General features: G+C 43.1%; 1 protein-coding gene across 1 annotated transcript; it reads left to right on the top strand.

Moving 5' to 3' along the window:
- The first annotated feature begins 3,601 nt into the window (after positions 1-3,601).
- On the top strand, positions 3,602-18,171 carry LOC126234712 (uncharacterized). The gene is made up of 3 exons (XM_049943459.1): positions 3,602-3,760; positions 14,788-15,043; positions 17,890-18,171. Exons 1-3 carry the CDS (start codon positions 3,638-3,640, stop codon positions 18,120-18,122), a joined length of 612 nt encoding a protein of 203 aa, XP_049799416.1. The 5' UTR covers positions 3,602-3,637; the 3' UTR covers positions 18,123-18,171.
- The last annotated feature ends 418 nt before the right edge of the window (positions 18,172-18,589 follow it).

Below are 18,589 nucleotides of genomic sequence, written 5' to 3' on the forward strand. Positions count from 1 at the left end.
CCTCACACGTCCAGAATTGCTACCGAGTGGCTCCAGGAGCAATCTTCAGAGTTTAAACACTTCCGCTGGCCACCAGACTCTCCAGAAAAGAAAATTATTGAGTATATCTGGGATACCTTGCAACGTGCTGTTCAGAAGAGGTATCTACGCCCTCGTACTCTTACGAATTTATGGACAGCTCTACAAGATTTATGGTGTCAGTTCACTCCACCACTATTTCAGACATGAGTCCATGCCACGTCGTGTTGCGGCACTTCTTCGTGCTTGGGCAAGCCATACACGATATTAGGCAGCTGTACCAATTTCTTTGGCTCCCCAGTGTATTATGTCTAGAGAGTTAGTATAGGACGATTATCTTTAAGAGATGTTAAAGTTTTGGTGACAACGTTGGTAGAACCAAATTAGTTCTGGTCACAAGTACGGCATCATTTTCCTTCAGGTTTCTGCTCCGGTATGAAGCTGGTTGCAATCAAGATCACAGATAAATGACAATATTCCGCTAAATCCACATGGTTGCTAGAATGTTTAAAGTTTGCTTGGATACAGAACAACAGAGCATGTGATAGACTTCCCTACAGTGCTCTCAGACACTTTACCCGTGTGTCCAATTTTGTTAAAAGTTCAGCAATCTAATTCTGTTATGTTTGACTAATTATTAAAGACAGCTCAAAATCACTGTTATTCTGTTGCGTTCATATATTTATTAACAGTTGTAGCATTTGTAAACTCTATGACAAAAAAAAAAAACAGAAAAGTTGGGCGATTGATTCAAGTAAAAGAGCTACACAAATTGAGGGAGTAAATAAGGCGTTAGTCTACCTCTAGCCCTTATGCAAGCAGTTATTCCGCGTGGTGTTGACTGATAGCGTTGTTGGAGATCATCCTGAGGGATAGCGAACCATATTCTGTCCAGTTGAGGAGTTAGATCTTAAAACTCTCCGGCTGGTAGGAGGGCCCTGCACATAATGCTGCATACGTTCTCAGTTAGGGAGAGATCGGGTGACCCTGCTGCCCCAGTTAGGGTTTGGCAAACACGAACACAATTAATCGGAACTCTCGCCGTGTGCAGGCTTGCATTGCTATGGACCCATGGTGAACAGCCGTAGAATATCGTCGACATACCACCTTGCCGTAAGTGTACCGCGGATGGCATCCAAAGAGGTCTTGCTGTGAAAATAAATGAGACAGTGTTGGATCCTGTGGCAGGCGACAGTGAGTTTGGTTTCCCACCGCTGCCGGGGAATCTCCACGTACTTCTTTACTGGTCACTGGCGCTCACTTAGAAGCCGGACTTAACACTGAATACAATTCTACTCCAGTCAATGGACAGCTGTTCATCTCACAGTAGCATTTGCAGCCTACACCCTCAAGTATTTGCGCGTTGTATTCCAACCTCTTTTCCCTCCGCAGAGGTACGTTAACGACATTCTATGCCCCATTTTGTTGCCCTTCATCGAAAGCCATCCTGGGCTTACGTTTCAGCAAGATAATGCGCGACCTTCCACTGCGAAAGTTCGTACTCCTTGTGTTCGTGATTACCAAACCATACCACGGCCACAGGGTCGCCGGAGATCTCCACAATTAAGAACATATGGAGCATTACGGGTAGGACTTTCCATCCAACTAAGGATTTTGACAATGTAACGTGCCAATTATCTAACAACTCTCTCAATCAATGCCAAGCTGAATAACAACTTGCATAAGGGCCAGGAGTGGACCAAGGCGTTACTGACTTGCTCAGTTTCTGAAGCACTTCGTCTTACATAAATCATTCGATTTTTATGAAATCGTAATCTTTTTTGTCCGTGTATGTACTGAACAACTGTCGATTTCAGTGCCATTCGGAGAATTCCTTAGTGGTTCCTTTTTCTTATTTTTTTAGACTGTTTATTCGTTATCAGTCCGTTTCTCCTTCGTTTTGTTAGCGTTTTCCACGTCGTGTACGGGCTCCGCTTTACGTAAGTTCTAGAAATTCATTTTTATTTTACTTTGTGAAAGGATTCCCATCCGTCGCCACAGCTATCAGATAACATAATGAAGGAAAGTCTTGTTCGCTACCCGTCGGCGCTTTGCGAAAACTTTGTCCTGTGTGTGACGGTTATTTATTTTAACTATTTGTATGTGGTATTTTCTATGACGGAAAGTAGGGAACTTCCCAAAATATACCTAAACTAGCATGGGAATCCACCTAAAATATCACTCAAGAATGTGGGTTTACCAGCCACGGTCGTTTATTCGCCACCATGCTTACGATCCTGAATGCACGCTAGCGAACGGCACGTTACACTGCACAAACAGGTCTGAACTTTCAACGTGTTAGGTGTGCACGCATAACAGTCCTCATCACAACTGCAAACGCTAAATTACAAAGTGGACGCAAGGAAGTGAAGGAATAATCGGTAGGAAAGGGAGGCAGTAGAACTTACATGGTACATAGTGGACCAAAACGGACTTAAAGATTATGATGCTCAGAAGCTCTTCTATCAATAGTGGGGCCGACCGGGGTGGCCGAGCGGCTCTAGGCGCTACAGTCTGGAACCGCGCGACCGCTACGGTCGCAGGTTCGAATCCTGCTTTGGGCATGGATGTGTCTGATGTCCTTAGGCTAGTTAGGTTTAAGTAGTTCTAAGTTCTAGGGGTCTGATGACCTCAGAAGTTAAGTCTCATAGTGCTCAGAGCCATTTGAACCAATAGTGTTACTGTTTACTTGTGCAGTATAACGCTTGTTTTGATGGACTGGCACCTATAAGTAGCTCTCACTGAAATACTCTGCGATCTCAGTGGAAAGCAGCGTATTGTTTCGCGTGTTGTAATGTGACGGCTGCAGTCAGTTGTAGCGCATATGTCGACCAACAACACGTGACTAGTTGATGCACTATTGTGGTCTTGTAAGGTTTCAGCTTTAGTTTGCGTACAGTTTACCCTGTAATGTCAGTCGTAGTTTGTTTCAAAACAGTGCCACATTTACGGTGGAATCTTGACCCAAATCCTAATGCCGACGATTTGGCTTTACCTGTTTACAGCCTCATCTTGCAGGAGAATTCAGATCTAGTGTTCGAGAAGGCAGAGTGTACTAAGCACGGCATTCACATTCGAAAAGTGCACAGTTAAAATCAGTCTCCGACCATGGCGTCCAAAGCTATCGTCTGTTTCCCTGAATCACTTCAAGCCAAAGTCTGGGTTTTCCCCCAGTGACGGTCATGTCCAACTCTCTCAAACATACTTGTACTTTCCGAGGTTCCGTCTCGGTCTTTCCAAGGTCATCGACCTTGACGGGTCATTCAACCGCTTCGGCCGGTCATGTATTCAGAGACACTTTTACGACTCATTTCCGACTACGTCGAGAACTGCTGTTGTTAGAAGCGAGACAAAGGCTGCTGTTCTCTTGGTGAGAAGTGGCTGCAGAACCAGTGCTTGCATAACCTGACACTCCATGCCATCTCATGAGTTACGTAAAGGGTTAGACAAACGCCAGCGACAGCTAAACAAATTTAAAAAGACGCAATTTACTTCATTTTGTGCAACTCGAAAAAAAGGAAACGACTAAGGCAGCCGTGGTGTCACGTGAACGTCTCGTCCCTGGAGAGCAGTATATAAGCGAGAGCCGTGTGCGCGACCACCATACCCGGTCGCCGTCATGAAGCCACTGCAGTGCGCCGTCGTCATCCTCGTGGGCGTTGTGTCCGTCTCGTACGGCCACCACCACCACCGCCACATGTGCCCGCCACCTTTCGGGAAAATAATGTTCGAGCCTGAAAAGGTAAGAGCTGGTTGTTTCCTATAGATCAAACTAATACCTGCCAATTATTTATGCATTAGCAAATAACTAAGAGAGTTTCCACGATATTTACGATAAAGCTCAACATAATTATCTTGATTACAGCACTTGTGTAATGATTTATACATTACTTTGCTACGCCTTCAGATTTTCTTTGCTTTCCACAAAATTGCTACCGAAGTGTGTTGATCGCTGCAGTCACCCCAAGATCCGAAATACCGCTGTTTACTGAGCAAAATGTCTTTCTGATTCGGGCCCCCAAAATTAGTGTTCTACATGCGCTCCCGGATTTGTACACAACGATACACTAATTTGACACAGGCAAGTTTCTTCCCCTTCATCGACGGGTGGAATGGAGAGAATAATGATTTCTTGTACACTCTCTGCCATGTTCTACTATTTTTAGCTCTTTGTCTACCATCGAGGCTTACGTGTCGCACGATACGTTATAAGGGAACTGCTTCACGTTACTGCTTTGTATCTGTGTCCCACTGGTAAGAGGGAAGGGTACCAGGGGTGTTAGCATAATTCTTATAATTAGACTGCACTTGTAGGCCGTGGTGTCTTCAAGTTTCATTGTTAACGCTCGTTTCCGCAGCGAAAACAGTTCGCAGATAGGCAACCCAATTACCAGATTCGCGAGCGGGCTGACTTCGCACCTTCGCGGAAACCCTGCGGAGTTGAGTCTTTCCGCCTCACAAACGAAGCTCATATCGAGCACTGATAGTGGAAGTTACATTCTTGGAGAGATGTTCCGTCCATTGATGGGTCTATGTTTTCAGTATGTCTTGTAGTGTCTAAGATATTAATTGAAATAACAATTTATTAATGTTTTTGAAATAAAATTGGTAGTGAAATTGTTAATTAATCCGTAACAGTTGCAGCTGGCACCGAATAAAACTCCATCGACTATTTCTATTTGGTTTTTATGTTTGTATTTCCGATACGTATTTCAGAGCAAGAGCTCTATCATCAAGATCTACAAGGTCCGTTAGAAATTTTCATTACGATCTGACGAAGCAGACGCACCTGGAGGAGGTTATGTTGTTCAAATGGCTCTGAGCACTATGGGACGCAACATCTGTGGTCATAAGTCCCCTAGAACTTAGAACTACTTAAACCTAACTAACCTAAGGACATCACACACATCCATGCCCGAGGCAGGATTCGAACCTGCGACCGTAGCAGTCGCGCGGTTCCTGACTGAGCGCCTAGAACCGCTAGACCACCGCGGCCGGCGGTTATGTTGTTACTTAAATGGAAAAACGCATGAGAGAGACAGTAAAAAAGAAAAAAAAGAAGGTACGCATCTACAGAGTCCGATTTGAATAGCAACTCTAACAGGTATTGGTTTTGTGTAAAGTATGTAAGCGGATCGAAATCATCTACTCAGTCCCTCAGTGACCACACTGGCACGAAATCTAAGATGGGAGAGACAAATACTGAATTCGGTCTCCCAAACTGTTTCACGCTGCAGACTATTACGTTTTCCGTTTCAGTTGTCGCACGGTCGCCAAAGAGCAGATTTTGAGATATTGCAGTGTATGGAACTGAGGACCTAGAAACAACGGAGAGGCTTCGTCTCCGCCACAGCCCTCAGCGGTTCACAATCCCACAACAGGCTACAGCAGTCCACTCACCCCACCACCACCCCACACTGAACCGAGGATTACTGTGCGGTTCGGCCCCCTATGGGCGATCGTCATAGGTTGTATAGAAGGGGGAAAAGTTCTCAGCAGAAGGCTCCAAAAATTTCTTGACTGTATTGCTTCAAAATCTGAAGCGATACTCCAGTAAATGTTGGAACGGATATAGCTAACCAATGTAATGAATGTTTTACATAAATATGTACGTAAATTTTACTTAATTATGTTTCTACATTATAAAGAAAGAAAACCTATTTAGTAAAAATCTTCAAAATTCGAATCAAATTTTTACACAGTACTCTGACAGACTTATAGACAGACACTCATTACAAATTTATTTAAACATTAATGTATAGATTTTTTGTTAAAACCGACTGCGAGATAGAAAATGCTAAACTAGGCCTCATTTTGATAACGTGTAGGTTCGTTTCTTTTTTTTTTCTCACAATCGGTTTTCACAAGAGTAGCTGAGCCTTTAAACAGTTACATTGTTTCTCTAATATATATTCTGCCGCCTTATATCTTACGTTAAACGTAAATTGTACAAAGAATTGTCTGCCGTTTGTTTTCTTCAACACAATCGGTTTTAACAGTAAACACGAAAGTGGTAAGTGTGGCTTCTCACCTGAAGATTATAATATTGCTGCGGAATCTGTATTGTAGATTTAACTATGTGACATACAATCACAGAAGGTACTGCCCTCACACATCCAGATGCAGGAGGGAGCTCTCATACCCTGTATACCAATGATCCTAAATGACCTTCACATTTATCTTACGTGACATCATTTCCCGATCAAGTTTCGTTGGCTGTCCTATAAACAAGAATCAAGGCCATCGGGATGAGGAGAGAGGAGCTGGACAGAAAGGGAATCGGTCGGAAGGAAATGGACACTGATTGGGAGGAAGGAGGACGGCAGAGAGATGAGGAAGGAGGTGGAGAGACATAGGGCACGGAGAAGGTGGACAGAAAGAGGGGGGAGAAGGTGACAGACAGAAGGGGGCAATGGAGGGGATCAGGACGTGTATCGAATTCTCATACATATTAATTTACGAAGACATTCACTATAAGGCGAAGACCATGTAACATCTCTGTAGTGCTGGCCAGCAGCCGCTAAGTACGAGTACTTATAACATTGCTAATATAATTCGTGAACAGCGAATGTGTTAAGATAAAACGCAGTTGCCATCGGGGAAAATATGCAACGAAGTTCCGCAGAAATGCAATAGAAATGATAAAGAGATTATTCTGTATATTTTAACGTCGTTGGTTTTCAGAAGCAACGCACCAGAGCTTAGACCATAGAAGATACATAGCGTCATTAAGCTTATGCCAACATCTTGATCAGCTGCGAAGTGGCGGCATTCATTTGCAGAGACTTCTGGAATGATGTTTATTTTATCTTAACTGCAGTATTTTGAGTAACGGCCTTTTTTTTATTAGGGTGGTGAAATTGTGTGCAGCGTCTGGTTGCACCGAAAGATATGTGAAAGGAAGTAGTATTTCGTGCCACAGGTAAAGCTGGGTTTAAAGTGTATATGCATAGATTTCATTACGAAATACATAAGAATGGCCTATTTGAGACAATTTATTTGTATTTAAATATTACGGATTGAATCATAAGAGTCAGTATCCGGTAAAAATAGTCCGCAAATATATGAAATATTAATTTGAAGTCTTACTTTTTCTGTTTTTTCCTCAACTTCATCACTTCTATTTACGTGACTTCAGAACTCGTTACAGTTTTGCCACTGATGACGTACCAAGAAGCGTTTTGAGCCTTGGTTTGTAAAATTATAATTTTAAACCTAACGGCTACTTAAAGCTATGTAGCGATCATTCATTTAAAATTTGGCAAAGATATCGCCATGAGATGAGTTGAAATTTAGGATGTACGTTGGTCCTCAGATATAAAGCTCGATGAGGGACGTTTTGAGAAGACGGAGTGTTAACATCTAACTTGCTACCAGAGGTTTCCCTGTATGCTTTGCCGCCCGCTGCGGCCGAGCAGTTCTAGTCTCTTCAGTCTGGAACCGCGAGACTGCTACGGTCGCAGGTTAGAATCCTGCCTCGGGCTTGGATGTTGGTGATGTCCTTAGGTTAGTTAGGTTTTTGAGTTCTACGTTCTAGTTGGCTGATGACCTCAGATGTTAAGTCCCATAATGCTCAGAGCCATTTCAACCTGTATGCTTTGCATTTTGATGTTTCTGTACCTTTACTGGATGAAACAAAATCTTAAAACGTAACCGTTTATTTTGTGTAAAAACCGTGGACATTATAACGCAAATGGATGTCGTTTCTTATAAAGAACAGTAAAACATTTAACACGTACCGTACTGTTCGGCAATCGTCAGAAAACTAAATTCTTCCTGCTAAAGTACTTCAAAGCGATAATCTAAGAGATTCACAGTCCACCAATATAGGAATTTACTGACGCGCTGTAGTTCTGTTCTTCGTAACGGGAAATAACTGTCAATAAAATGTTTGAAACTTGTTTTATAACTACCCAATTAATATTGTTAATTTCAGAGAAATTAGGTTAACTGCGCTGTAACATGTGTAAACTAATACAAATTGACGTTCTACTGTTAAACTCAGTGCTTGGTTAGGGTTACAAACATGGAAAAACTGTAAGCGTCATATCCATTTCTCACTGTGAATAATTACAGAAACTCGGCTCTTTGCCCTCTGCCACGTGACTTACATATTGGTTCTAAACCTTAAAATGGCAGAGATAGGGGCGCACGTGATCAGTTTGAATATCAGTATTGGAATTGCGGCCTGATGATGTAGTAAAAGCTATTTTTAAACATATCTTAAATGAAAAACTTAAAATAGTGGGTTTTTATTTATATTGAATAACGATGTTATTGAAGTCTGAGGACAGTGTTTGCGGAAATGCAGACGCCGACAGAAAGCCTGTCCATGTCGGGGACGATGGCGCCGTCGATGGTGCTGGAATGCCCAGTGGGTCGACGATGTCTCCATCGATTCTGGCACAGATTCGGAGTATGAAGTGTCTGACATGGGCACTAAATCTAGTTCGTGGTTAGTCGACAGTCTGTTCCTCAGCGCTTTCCAGCAGACACTGTTGACACTTTGTGGCCTCGCTAACAACCGGAGTCGAGGAACATTGCTCAAGAACTTACCACGTCCTCCCTCACCCTCTACCTCAATTTCTAGCGGCGCTTAGTGCCTTACGCTTCACTGAATATTTACATTCGTGGCTCATGTACAGTTCTGAAAACCTAATTATTAGGTGTTAGGATGTACTTTGTAACATTATTGGGTACTATCCCGTTCCTGTTTATTGAATGTCATAGATAAAGCTGCTAGTACCTAGGAAGATTACCCGCAGTTTCTATCAATCTTTAATACACTATCCAGCACTGGCACTGACGTGGCTTATTCTACACCGACCGGCGTATGGAAGAACGGTGTACTCTAGATCATTTCACGTATCTGTGGACACTTTCAGCTGAGGCTGCACCGTTGAACTGTTTCTTGTCACCTACTGTGCAGTGTCTCTATCGTCGTTACGCGCCTTTTGCGATTTTCAAGCTACGTTCGAGCATGACCTTGCTTTTGGTAAGCGGGTATTCTGCCACAGTTTATTCTGTACATATACAGGGTGAACAGAAAGAGTTTGAAAATCTTGTAAGGGTGTTACAGGATAGGTTGTGCTGAGAAATAATTGTTAAGAAAAGGTTCGATACGCTCCACATCTTCCAAGTTAATTCGCTTTTAATCCAACCAGTCAGGCGGCTCAGCACGCAAATTCAAGCGCCACGCTAGATACAATTAGTGTGAGTTGTTCTCATTGCGTAGATGATACTGTACGAAACTGCTGGGCCTCTAGCTCGGGTTAGATCCTTGTTACCGTACTATGTCCAATTTTTGAATCGCTTTTTTGTTCGGTTTTAGGAAACCAAACGAAAAAAACATTAGATTGCACCGTCTCTGGCGGACGGTTTTAATTTGCCTACGCAACGGCCTGATTGCTAACTTCAATCCTAATTAATACGGAAACGGTACAACGTATCGTATTTTATTCTTGAGAAATGTTTGTAAGTACAACCTAGCCTGCAACAACCTTACTAACTTCTAGTGGAGAACGAAGTTCAGTATTGGCCAATACTTACAATATACACCGAATCACAATGAACACATCACCAAAATAACATAGAATATTTCTTATCTGGCTTCACTTGCACGTTTACTGCGGATCCAAACTGCCTAACGCAGAGCAATTCAAATAATATTGTCGCTACTTGTCGTGGCCTCAAATCGATTACCTTACGTTGTATGTGCAATAGCTATGGGGTTGATCGCTGCTTAATACGGCACCCCTTTATTATTACTGAATTTTATTTATTGAGAATTTCTGTGTCACTGTGGCATTTTCGTTTGGTTGCTGAGACTTCCAACGAGTTCGGGTTTATAAATTTTACACATTTTAAAATGTGATTATATTCATGTCGTTCGCTGTGAGGGCTGAGGCTCCTGCATAAGTTACGATCAGCGCTTGCTTCCAACGTACATTTCCACGTTATTGCTGCCTACCTCTTTGCAGGCAGCGGTAGCTCGTCTTCTGCGCGACATGTAAATGACTTGCTTTCTTGTACTGAAGGAATCTTCACTCAGTGCAATAACTTTTAATAAAAATATTCGGAAGGGAACGTGTCGTTACTATTGGATAGCTTCAGAGACTCGGTAGGGGCAAATACAGGATGCATGAATAATTTGGGCGAATAGAATGGAAAGGAAAGGGATGAGAAGGAGATAGGAACGAAACAGTAACTTCCAGCCACGCAGGGCATTGGGACAACGCAACGGCGAATCTTGAAAACTTGTGCAGGACCAGGACTCTAAATCGCATGTTCCGCTTCTCTAGAGACATTTTCTTAACCGCCTCGGCCATCCGACATGCTTCCCATCTGCCCCTGATTCCCAACATTCCTCTCGCCGTACGACGAAGTTCCCCGCTCATTGGCCAGCTCCACGCAGATTTCTGATGCCCTTAGGAGTTCGGACACTGGTTGTGCATCCGCACTGAAACTGTTTTCATCAAAGAGCCGACTCACCTACAGCATTAGAGGTATGAGTGGTGTCTGTTCTGTCGGACATGTCTCATATATAAAATATAGGATCACCTAGGTCCACAGGGACGGCGAACCAATGGCACACTTGCCATGATGGCCACGCGACCAAATTATTTTGGCACGGTATAAAGTGAGGAATTTATGAAGCCCTACGGAACCGAAATAGCTCATTTGTTCGTCTGCATTTGAAGTCACTGTCTCAAAGAAGACTCAGATAACAGATCTTCGCTCATCGCCATTCGGTCTGAGTCACAGTGTACCCAAATCCATTAGTAATAATACGCCGTCATCCACTGTTAGACGGCGTAGGTTGATAGCTGTCCCGTCAACGACGACTTCCGGCCTCTGCCGACTACCTACAAAACGTATAGTACTATCAAACTGTCATGGTTAAGAGTGTTCCCTTGTCTGTATTTTTTTCTCTCTCCACTCTTAAGTCGCGTACTGCCAATACACAATTAGAACCATCTTTAAACTGATGAATGCTTTTGAACATGACTCGTTTGACAAACAAACAAAAAGTGCAGGACGTGTGTAGTAGAGAATTTTTAAGCTAGTCGACTGAGGTAAATAACTTGATCAATAAAGGCAACAGAGCGGTGTGTGTTTAATGTTTCGGGACAGTAGTATGTAGAACATCGTCTGTAAAACGGTACTAAAAAACAAATCTCAAATCTCTTTGTCAAAAAAAGCGAACCAGAGAAAAAGGAATTCATGGCACGTGCTATGAAGGACATTCGACACCTGTGATTAAGTTTATTACCAAGGATTCTCATAACAGTGTCACAAGTTTGTTGGTAGGAAATGTCACTGCCCGCGACGGTAAACGTTCTGGCGATTGGGAATTTTTGAAAGAAGCTTGGTTAGCATATGTCCCATCACTTTTTGAAGACTTGAAAATAAAGATAATTGAGTGCATCAAAGACATTCCATTATCTAGAAACACAATGAAAGGCAGAACCCTAAAACTGGCGAAGAATCTGGTAGAACAACGAAAAAAATGTATCAAGTCACCTCGTTACATTTGGCTATGTCTTGAGTAACGTACAGATGTAACTAAACCAGAAAATTGAGAGCGTTTGCTCGATATTGTATTGTACATGACGCCAAAGAAGAACTGACAGTAACTAGTAAGGGCACAGGTATTTATACGGCTGTTAAAGTTTCACTTTCTCAAAAATAAATAGATGTTAGCAACTGTTCCAACAATAACTCATGATGATGAGAATATGTTACTGGATTCCACTGCATCATACATCAACAAGCCTTTTGCGCAAAGTGTGGTTTCGCTTCCCTTGGTAATATAATGACCGTAGTCACAAAACCAGTGCGCCTCGTATCGCCGCAAGCTTCTGATGAAGGAAGGTTCGAAGCGTTATTAGAGGAAGCCAACTTGGTGCACAATAGGTACCTGATGTATAATAATGTTCGCTGGTTGTTCCGCAGAGACCTACTTTATGGATTTGAATATTGTTTAGAAGATATCAGTCTGTTTTTATAAAATGAGGAAAAAACTTAGCAATATTCGCGGTTAATGGACGTTACGTGGCACACAAAATTCATATTTTTTACGGACAAGTGCCAGCATTTCAATGATAATATGGAAATGCTTCAAGAATAAAAACGAGTCTATTTTTCTGACAGGTCCTGTTCGCACTTTTGAGACTAAACTGCAACTTTGCGGTAACGATATTGTTTCCAAATACTACAGATTTTTCCCGCATTTGGAAAAATTTACCAACTATTTGAATTTACATGGAAAATCGGGCCAGGAAAAGGTCCCCGTGGAATTCTGTAATACATTCTTCAATCGAAGAATTTCCATGGAGATTTCTCAGCTCAGAGAGTTGTCGGAAATATTAAAACTTACTATGCAAAGAGATGTGACTTCACTGGATAAACTGAACTTTTCTAAATTTGATTGGTTGGAAACCGAAAAACTGAAATGCAGCACATCAATTTCCACTCTAGTTTAAGACGATCTAAGAACTGTATTGGAATAAGTAAATGATTGGAAGTAAACGAATGGAAAAATTGTCAGGGAATTTGAGGATAAATTCAGACATCAAAATCATGGAGTCGTGGAAATAAATTCCATACACAAATAGGTGTCTAAAGAAGTAGGCGTTTGCAATCTTGACAATATTTTCATCTCCACGTGAGTCATTATTTTACGAAATGAATAAAGTTAAATACTCGCTAAGAAACCTTTTGTCACGGAATCGAATGCATTCTGCTGAAAGTTACGCAGTATGTACGTAATGTAACACACCTGACTACGAATTCGGCACAACAGAGATCGCATTAATTTTTCTTTCTTTAAGATAACTAAACAGGTTTTTTGTAATTACTGCGTAAAGGACCTATCCCTGGTTGCAAATGAGGACTATTATTACGGAAGTATTTAGTTTTTTACTAATCAGTAGAGTCCAAAATTGAACGCACTGTCAAATCTTAAAACATGTATGCATATATGCATTGTCATATGTGGCACACAGTAAGCCAGAAAAAATAGAGTACTAGTTTGATGGCACGCCGTGTCCACGTTGAACATTTCTGTAGAAAGAAACTGGCCGGCCGCTGTGGCCGAGCGGTTATAGGCGCTTCAGTCCGGAACCGCGCTGGTGCTACGATGGCAGGTTCGAATCCTGCCTCGGGCATCGATGTGTGTGATGTCCTGAGGTTAGTTAGGTTTAAGTAGTTCTACGTCTAGGGGACAGATGACTCAGATGTTAAGTCCCATAGTGTTCAGAGCCATTTTTGTAAAAACTGCACGTAGATGCACAAAGGTTCACCACCCCTCACCTGGGAGAAACAGACGATTTTAGATTGACTAGTACACCGCTGTCATGGTTGGGAGGCAAATATCGGACACGTCATTCACTTTGGGACGGCAGAACAGTTTAGTAAAAATGGAACAGTCGACCTATGAGCATCGTCTATTTGCGTGCGATACTTCTGAATTTGTCTTTACACCAAAGTGGACATTTCATCACCGTTTTACTTTACACAGCTGGCCGAGCGATTCTAGGCGCTTCAGTCTGGAACCGCGCAACCACAACTGTCGCAGGTTCGAAACCTACCTCGGGCATGGATGTGTGTGATGTCCTTAGGTTAGTTACGTTTAAATAGCTCTAAGTTCTAGGGGACTGATGACCTCAGATTTTAAGTCCCATTGTGCTCAGAGCCGTTTGAATTACACAGCTACAAGTCGCTAAACAATCCCACACTGGTTCTTAGCTCTCAGAGCAATGTGTTATATTTTTGAGAAGCCGCGAGTTCCTAATAAAACAAGAAAAGACTGGGGGAAAACTCGTGACCGTCGGGGAGGCAGTCCGCGGAGCCCGATACGATCTGCACGAGATGGACGGCGAGTCAGTGAGAAAAATGTTAAATCCGGATTAATAATTCCATCTTTATAAAAGACAGGCGGTTTAGCACATCAACACACGGATACTACTGTTCATCAGCAAACCGTCCGTTTCCCTGTAGTTAACTTTAGTCGGTAGTATGTTTCCTGCTGTTGTAATTGGCACACATTTTGGGGTGTGTGTATTCCAGACATAAATAAACGGTTTTGTCTGTAACCAGAGGTACTTCCAATACTGTTAGCGCTTTTTCTGAAAAACTTCTTGTTCATATCAAGCGAGTCAGTTATGCATGGAGAACGGGAATAACTGCAAATATTTCTATTGGTGACTGAGAGCGCTGTACTGAACAAAATCACACCAGCAGTTACATCATTTGCATACTAATAATTCTAGCTATTACAGGTCGTATGTTTTTAGGTTGCCTAGTCCCTTCAAGCAAATATTGCGAGAGCAAGTCATTAAGTGCTTACTTTTCCCTGGTAACCAGTTCATATTTTGTGGTGTGGAAGCGTGGACGCCAGGTGGTAGGCCTATACTGACAGGCGATGGCCACTTGGAGGTGCAGTAATGATAGTACAGAAAATATTAAGTCCTACAGTTTCTGACGTATTTATGGGAAGACTGCCCAACTCAGAAAAAAAAACTAACACACTGATGTATGTAGGTACGAGTATTAAGGTACCAAATATAAAAATGTCGGCACTTATATCCATTACGCCCTGTACGTGTGTTTTAGTGGCACAGAGACTATCATATATGACGTTTGATGCAGCACAAAAGACCACCCATGTTAGTATTAGTCGTAGTTACATACATATTTGTGTGTGATCGCTTTACTCGGGCCCAGTTACTATGCAACCTCTAAGTTCTGAAATGCTTGGTTCCACAGTTCCAGGGCGACTGGCACGTCGTGTCCCACTTTGTTGACGTTCCGCACAAGCACGGGGACGAGACGTGTCTGAAGCTGGAGTACGTGCCGTCCAAAGAGGGCAACGAGAGCCGCGCGCAGATCACGATGCACATCCGCAAGAGTCCCGATGAAGAACACAAGCTGCTGATGCGATGCGTGCAGGGTGGTCCTCCTGGGAAAGGCGGATCGACTTCGCTGTGTGCCACCAACTACGATGATTCCGAGAAGTGGGGCCGTAAGTGCAGATTCAACAAGTATTACAGTAGAAGCTTAGGAAAATAATTCAACAAAATAACGTACTCATATTCCCGTTACCGTATGCAGAACACGAAATGAGTATGCAAGTAAGGAAACAAAGAGGGAAGGCTAGTGTTTTATATCGATTTACTCAAGCCAGCGCCGGAATAATCTGAGCTTGGTGGCACAGTAACAGGACATTAGAATCGTAACCCGAGAGAACGGTGCTTAACATCGTTTTCACCTGCCTAGTTTTGGGTTTCCCGTAGCCTCTTTAAACAGGTTAACTCAAGTGCCGGGACGTTTTCTCTGTAAAGGACACAGCCAGTTTCCTCAGTACATGATCAGATAGGAATTCTTATATCTTGAAAACCGTCGTAACTACTGTCGTGCCACCCCCCCCCCCCCTTTTCTCTACTTCCGCAGCCAAAGCAGCTTAAGAATGCGAGTTTTTCGGCTTCCGACTAGATGTTAGTAGAATTAGCTGATTATTTGACTACACTCTCCTTTCACATCTGTTAAAAGAACGCCGTATCTTGTCGGTATCAGTACTCGCTGTTCTTACTCCTGATGATGCTGGCGACTATCACCAACTACAAGATTTAATTTGATGTCTCATATCTTTAAAGCTAAGAAACGTTATTGAGACTACTATACTGTTGAAACTTCCTGGCAGATTAAAACTGTGTGCCCGACCGAGACTCGAACTCGGGACCTTTGCCTTTCGCGGGCAAGTGCTCTACCATTGAGCTACCGAAGCACGACTCACGACCGGTACTCACAGCTTTACTTCTGCCAGTATTTCGTCTCCGACCTTCCAAACTTTACAGAAGCTCTCCTGCGAACCTTGCAGAACCAGCACTCCTGAAAGAAAGGATATTGCGAAGACATGGCTTAGCCACAGCCTGGGGGATGTTTCCAGAATGAGATTTTCACTCTGCAGTGGAGTGTGCGCTGATATGAAACTTCCTGGCAGATTAAAACTGTGTGCCCGACCGAGACTCGAACTCGGGACCTTTGCCTTTCGCGGGCCAGTGCTCTACCACTGAGCTACCGAAGCACGACTCACATCCCCCAGGCTGTGGCTAAGCCATGTCTCCGCAATATCCTTTCTTTCAGGAGTGCTGGTTCTGCAAGGTTCGCAGGAGATCTTCTGTAAAGTTTGGAAGGTAGGAGACGAGGTACTGGCAGAAGTAAAGTTGTGAGTACCGGTCGTGAGTCGTGCTTCGGTAGCTCAGTGGTAGAGCACTTGCCCGCGAAAGGCAAAGGTCCCGAGTTCGAGTCTCGGTCGGGCACACAGTTTTAATCTGCCAGGAAGTTTCATGTCAGCGCACACTCCGCTGCAGAGTGAAAATCTCATTCTGGTACTATACTGTTATCAGTATGCAATAAATATCGTTACTAACAATAAGCCATTAAAATACAGTAATAGTCCGCACCTCGTGGTCGTGCGGTAGAGTTCTCGCTTCCTGCGCCCGGGTTCCCGGCTTCGATTCCCGGCGGGGTGAGGGATTTTCTCTGCCTCGTGATGACTGGGTGTTGTGTGATGTCCTTAGGTTAGGTAGGTTTAAGTAGTTCTAGGGGACTGATGACCATAGATGTTAAGTCCCATAGTGCTCAGAGCCATTTGAACCAAATACAGTAATAATTACTTATATTTGTTTCTTATTTTTGGATGATACGGTAAGTAAGTAGTGGGTGATGAGTTACAAGTTAACTGCGTTTTGCAACGCCAGTCTGCTTTAGCAACATTTGTAACTGCTCAGTTATCATGTCCATTATAATTATCCGGGCTGTTATGCCGTGGTCGGTTGATGAATTCTGTGTCAATTCTCAACGTTTCGTCCCCGTCTGCGGAGGACATCTTCAAGGGGGTCTGTAGCTCGATGGTAGGTCCAACGCACCCACTGGCTCGCTACTGACTGCCGCTAAATTCTGTGTCCGCGCGCTCCCGCACCGAGGCGTGACGTCAAGTGTTTTGGAAACGTCAGTGCAATTGGCCGCTGTCCGCTGCCGTCGATCGCCGTTGCCATCACCCAGTGGTGGACGGGTGGTACACATCATCTTCAACACCGGCATCCATATACCGTTTAATTTCACGCCCTCCTCGTTTCGATTGAAATTATTAGGGTGTTTGGCGATTTGAAGATGTCCTCCGCAGACGGGGATGAAACGTTGGGAATTGACACAGTATTCATCAACCGACCACGGCATAACAGCCCGGATAATTATAATGGACATGACATGTCCGGCAGCGAAAGTCTACATTTCAGTACTCAGTTATCGTCACTCTTCACGTTCTTCCAGCGTAGTTCATGCTGAAATAGTTCGTGGAAGCGCGACCGGATGTCTGTATCCAATGGGTACAATATTACGGCAAGCTACCATGTTGACATCATCAGCTGCTCTGATGAATTGATTACCTAGGACTTGGCGCTTGGCGAAATGTTTTGCCTATTGGACACAGACATCCGTCAGTTAACCCGTAAGCTATTTTTTACTCCATTTTGCATTACGTAACACAAAAAGTACCCCTGTTTAATACCTGAACTCCTTCTTTGCAAAAGACGATAGTATAAGCCTTGTCGCTAACGTTAAGCACTTTGTAGCAACTTACAGGGACCGTGAACTTATCATATCTATGTACTGAGATCATCGAATCGTTTTTCACAATTATTCGGTACTTAGTTTGAATTATCTTTCTTCCCGCTCTCCATACGTGAATGGAACGAGAACAAGCCGTAATAACTGGCATAGTGGGAAGTACCCTCTGCTAGGCACTTCACATTGATTTGTAGAGTATGGACGTAGCTGCTTCTTAACAACTATTGGTGATCGTTTCAGCCTTGGTGCAGCACCAGATTCTGAACACCGACTACGAGACGTACGCCGTAACACAGGCGTGCGGCGTCTTCTACAAGGAGGACGATCAGAAGTTCGACAGGATTTTCGTCGTGGACATCCTTTCCAGGGAGCCTACTCTCGCAGCCGACAAACTGAAACTGCTCAAATCGGTCGCTAGCAGCGGCGAAGCTAACGTCGACTCCTTCACGGATGTCACCAATGAGGGCTGTTAATAGACACCTGCCAGCTACCGGTGTATAAACTGTGAATAAAATCTAATGCCATACATAAAAACAATCTTCATTTTATTACCTTACTTAAGTCACAAATCGAGTTTCATGTGCGATGAATCTTATGACATAACCATTTCCTATTTACTGCTGCTGTTAGATTATATTTGAGTATGTGAATGTTCTGTATTAGTGTCTAAACACCCTGCCCTCGTTAGTCTGCAAACTCATAAGAGAACTTAGTTCTGATTTTATAAATTGTTAGTGGCAAAATTGAGACCAAAATACGTACAGACAGAAACAAATCTACCTTGGACATTTCTACATTAAGGGGACCACACCGTTGTTCAGGTAAAAAAAAAATCGGTTTTCATCATATTTCGATAGATTAAGGTTTTATTTAAGTACTCTGAAAAGGATTTAGCGAAAAAAATTTTTTCGAGCATTTAAAGAGCATTTTCCTACCACGT

This window comes from Schistocerca nitens, chromosome 2 (genome assembly GCF_023898315.1).
Source record: "Schistocerca nitens isolate TAMUIC-IGC-003100 chromosome 2, iqSchNite1.1, whole genome shotgun sequence".
Classification (NCBI taxonomy): domain Eukaryota; kingdom Metazoa; phylum Arthropoda; class Insecta; order Orthoptera; family Acrididae; genus Schistocerca; species Schistocerca nitens.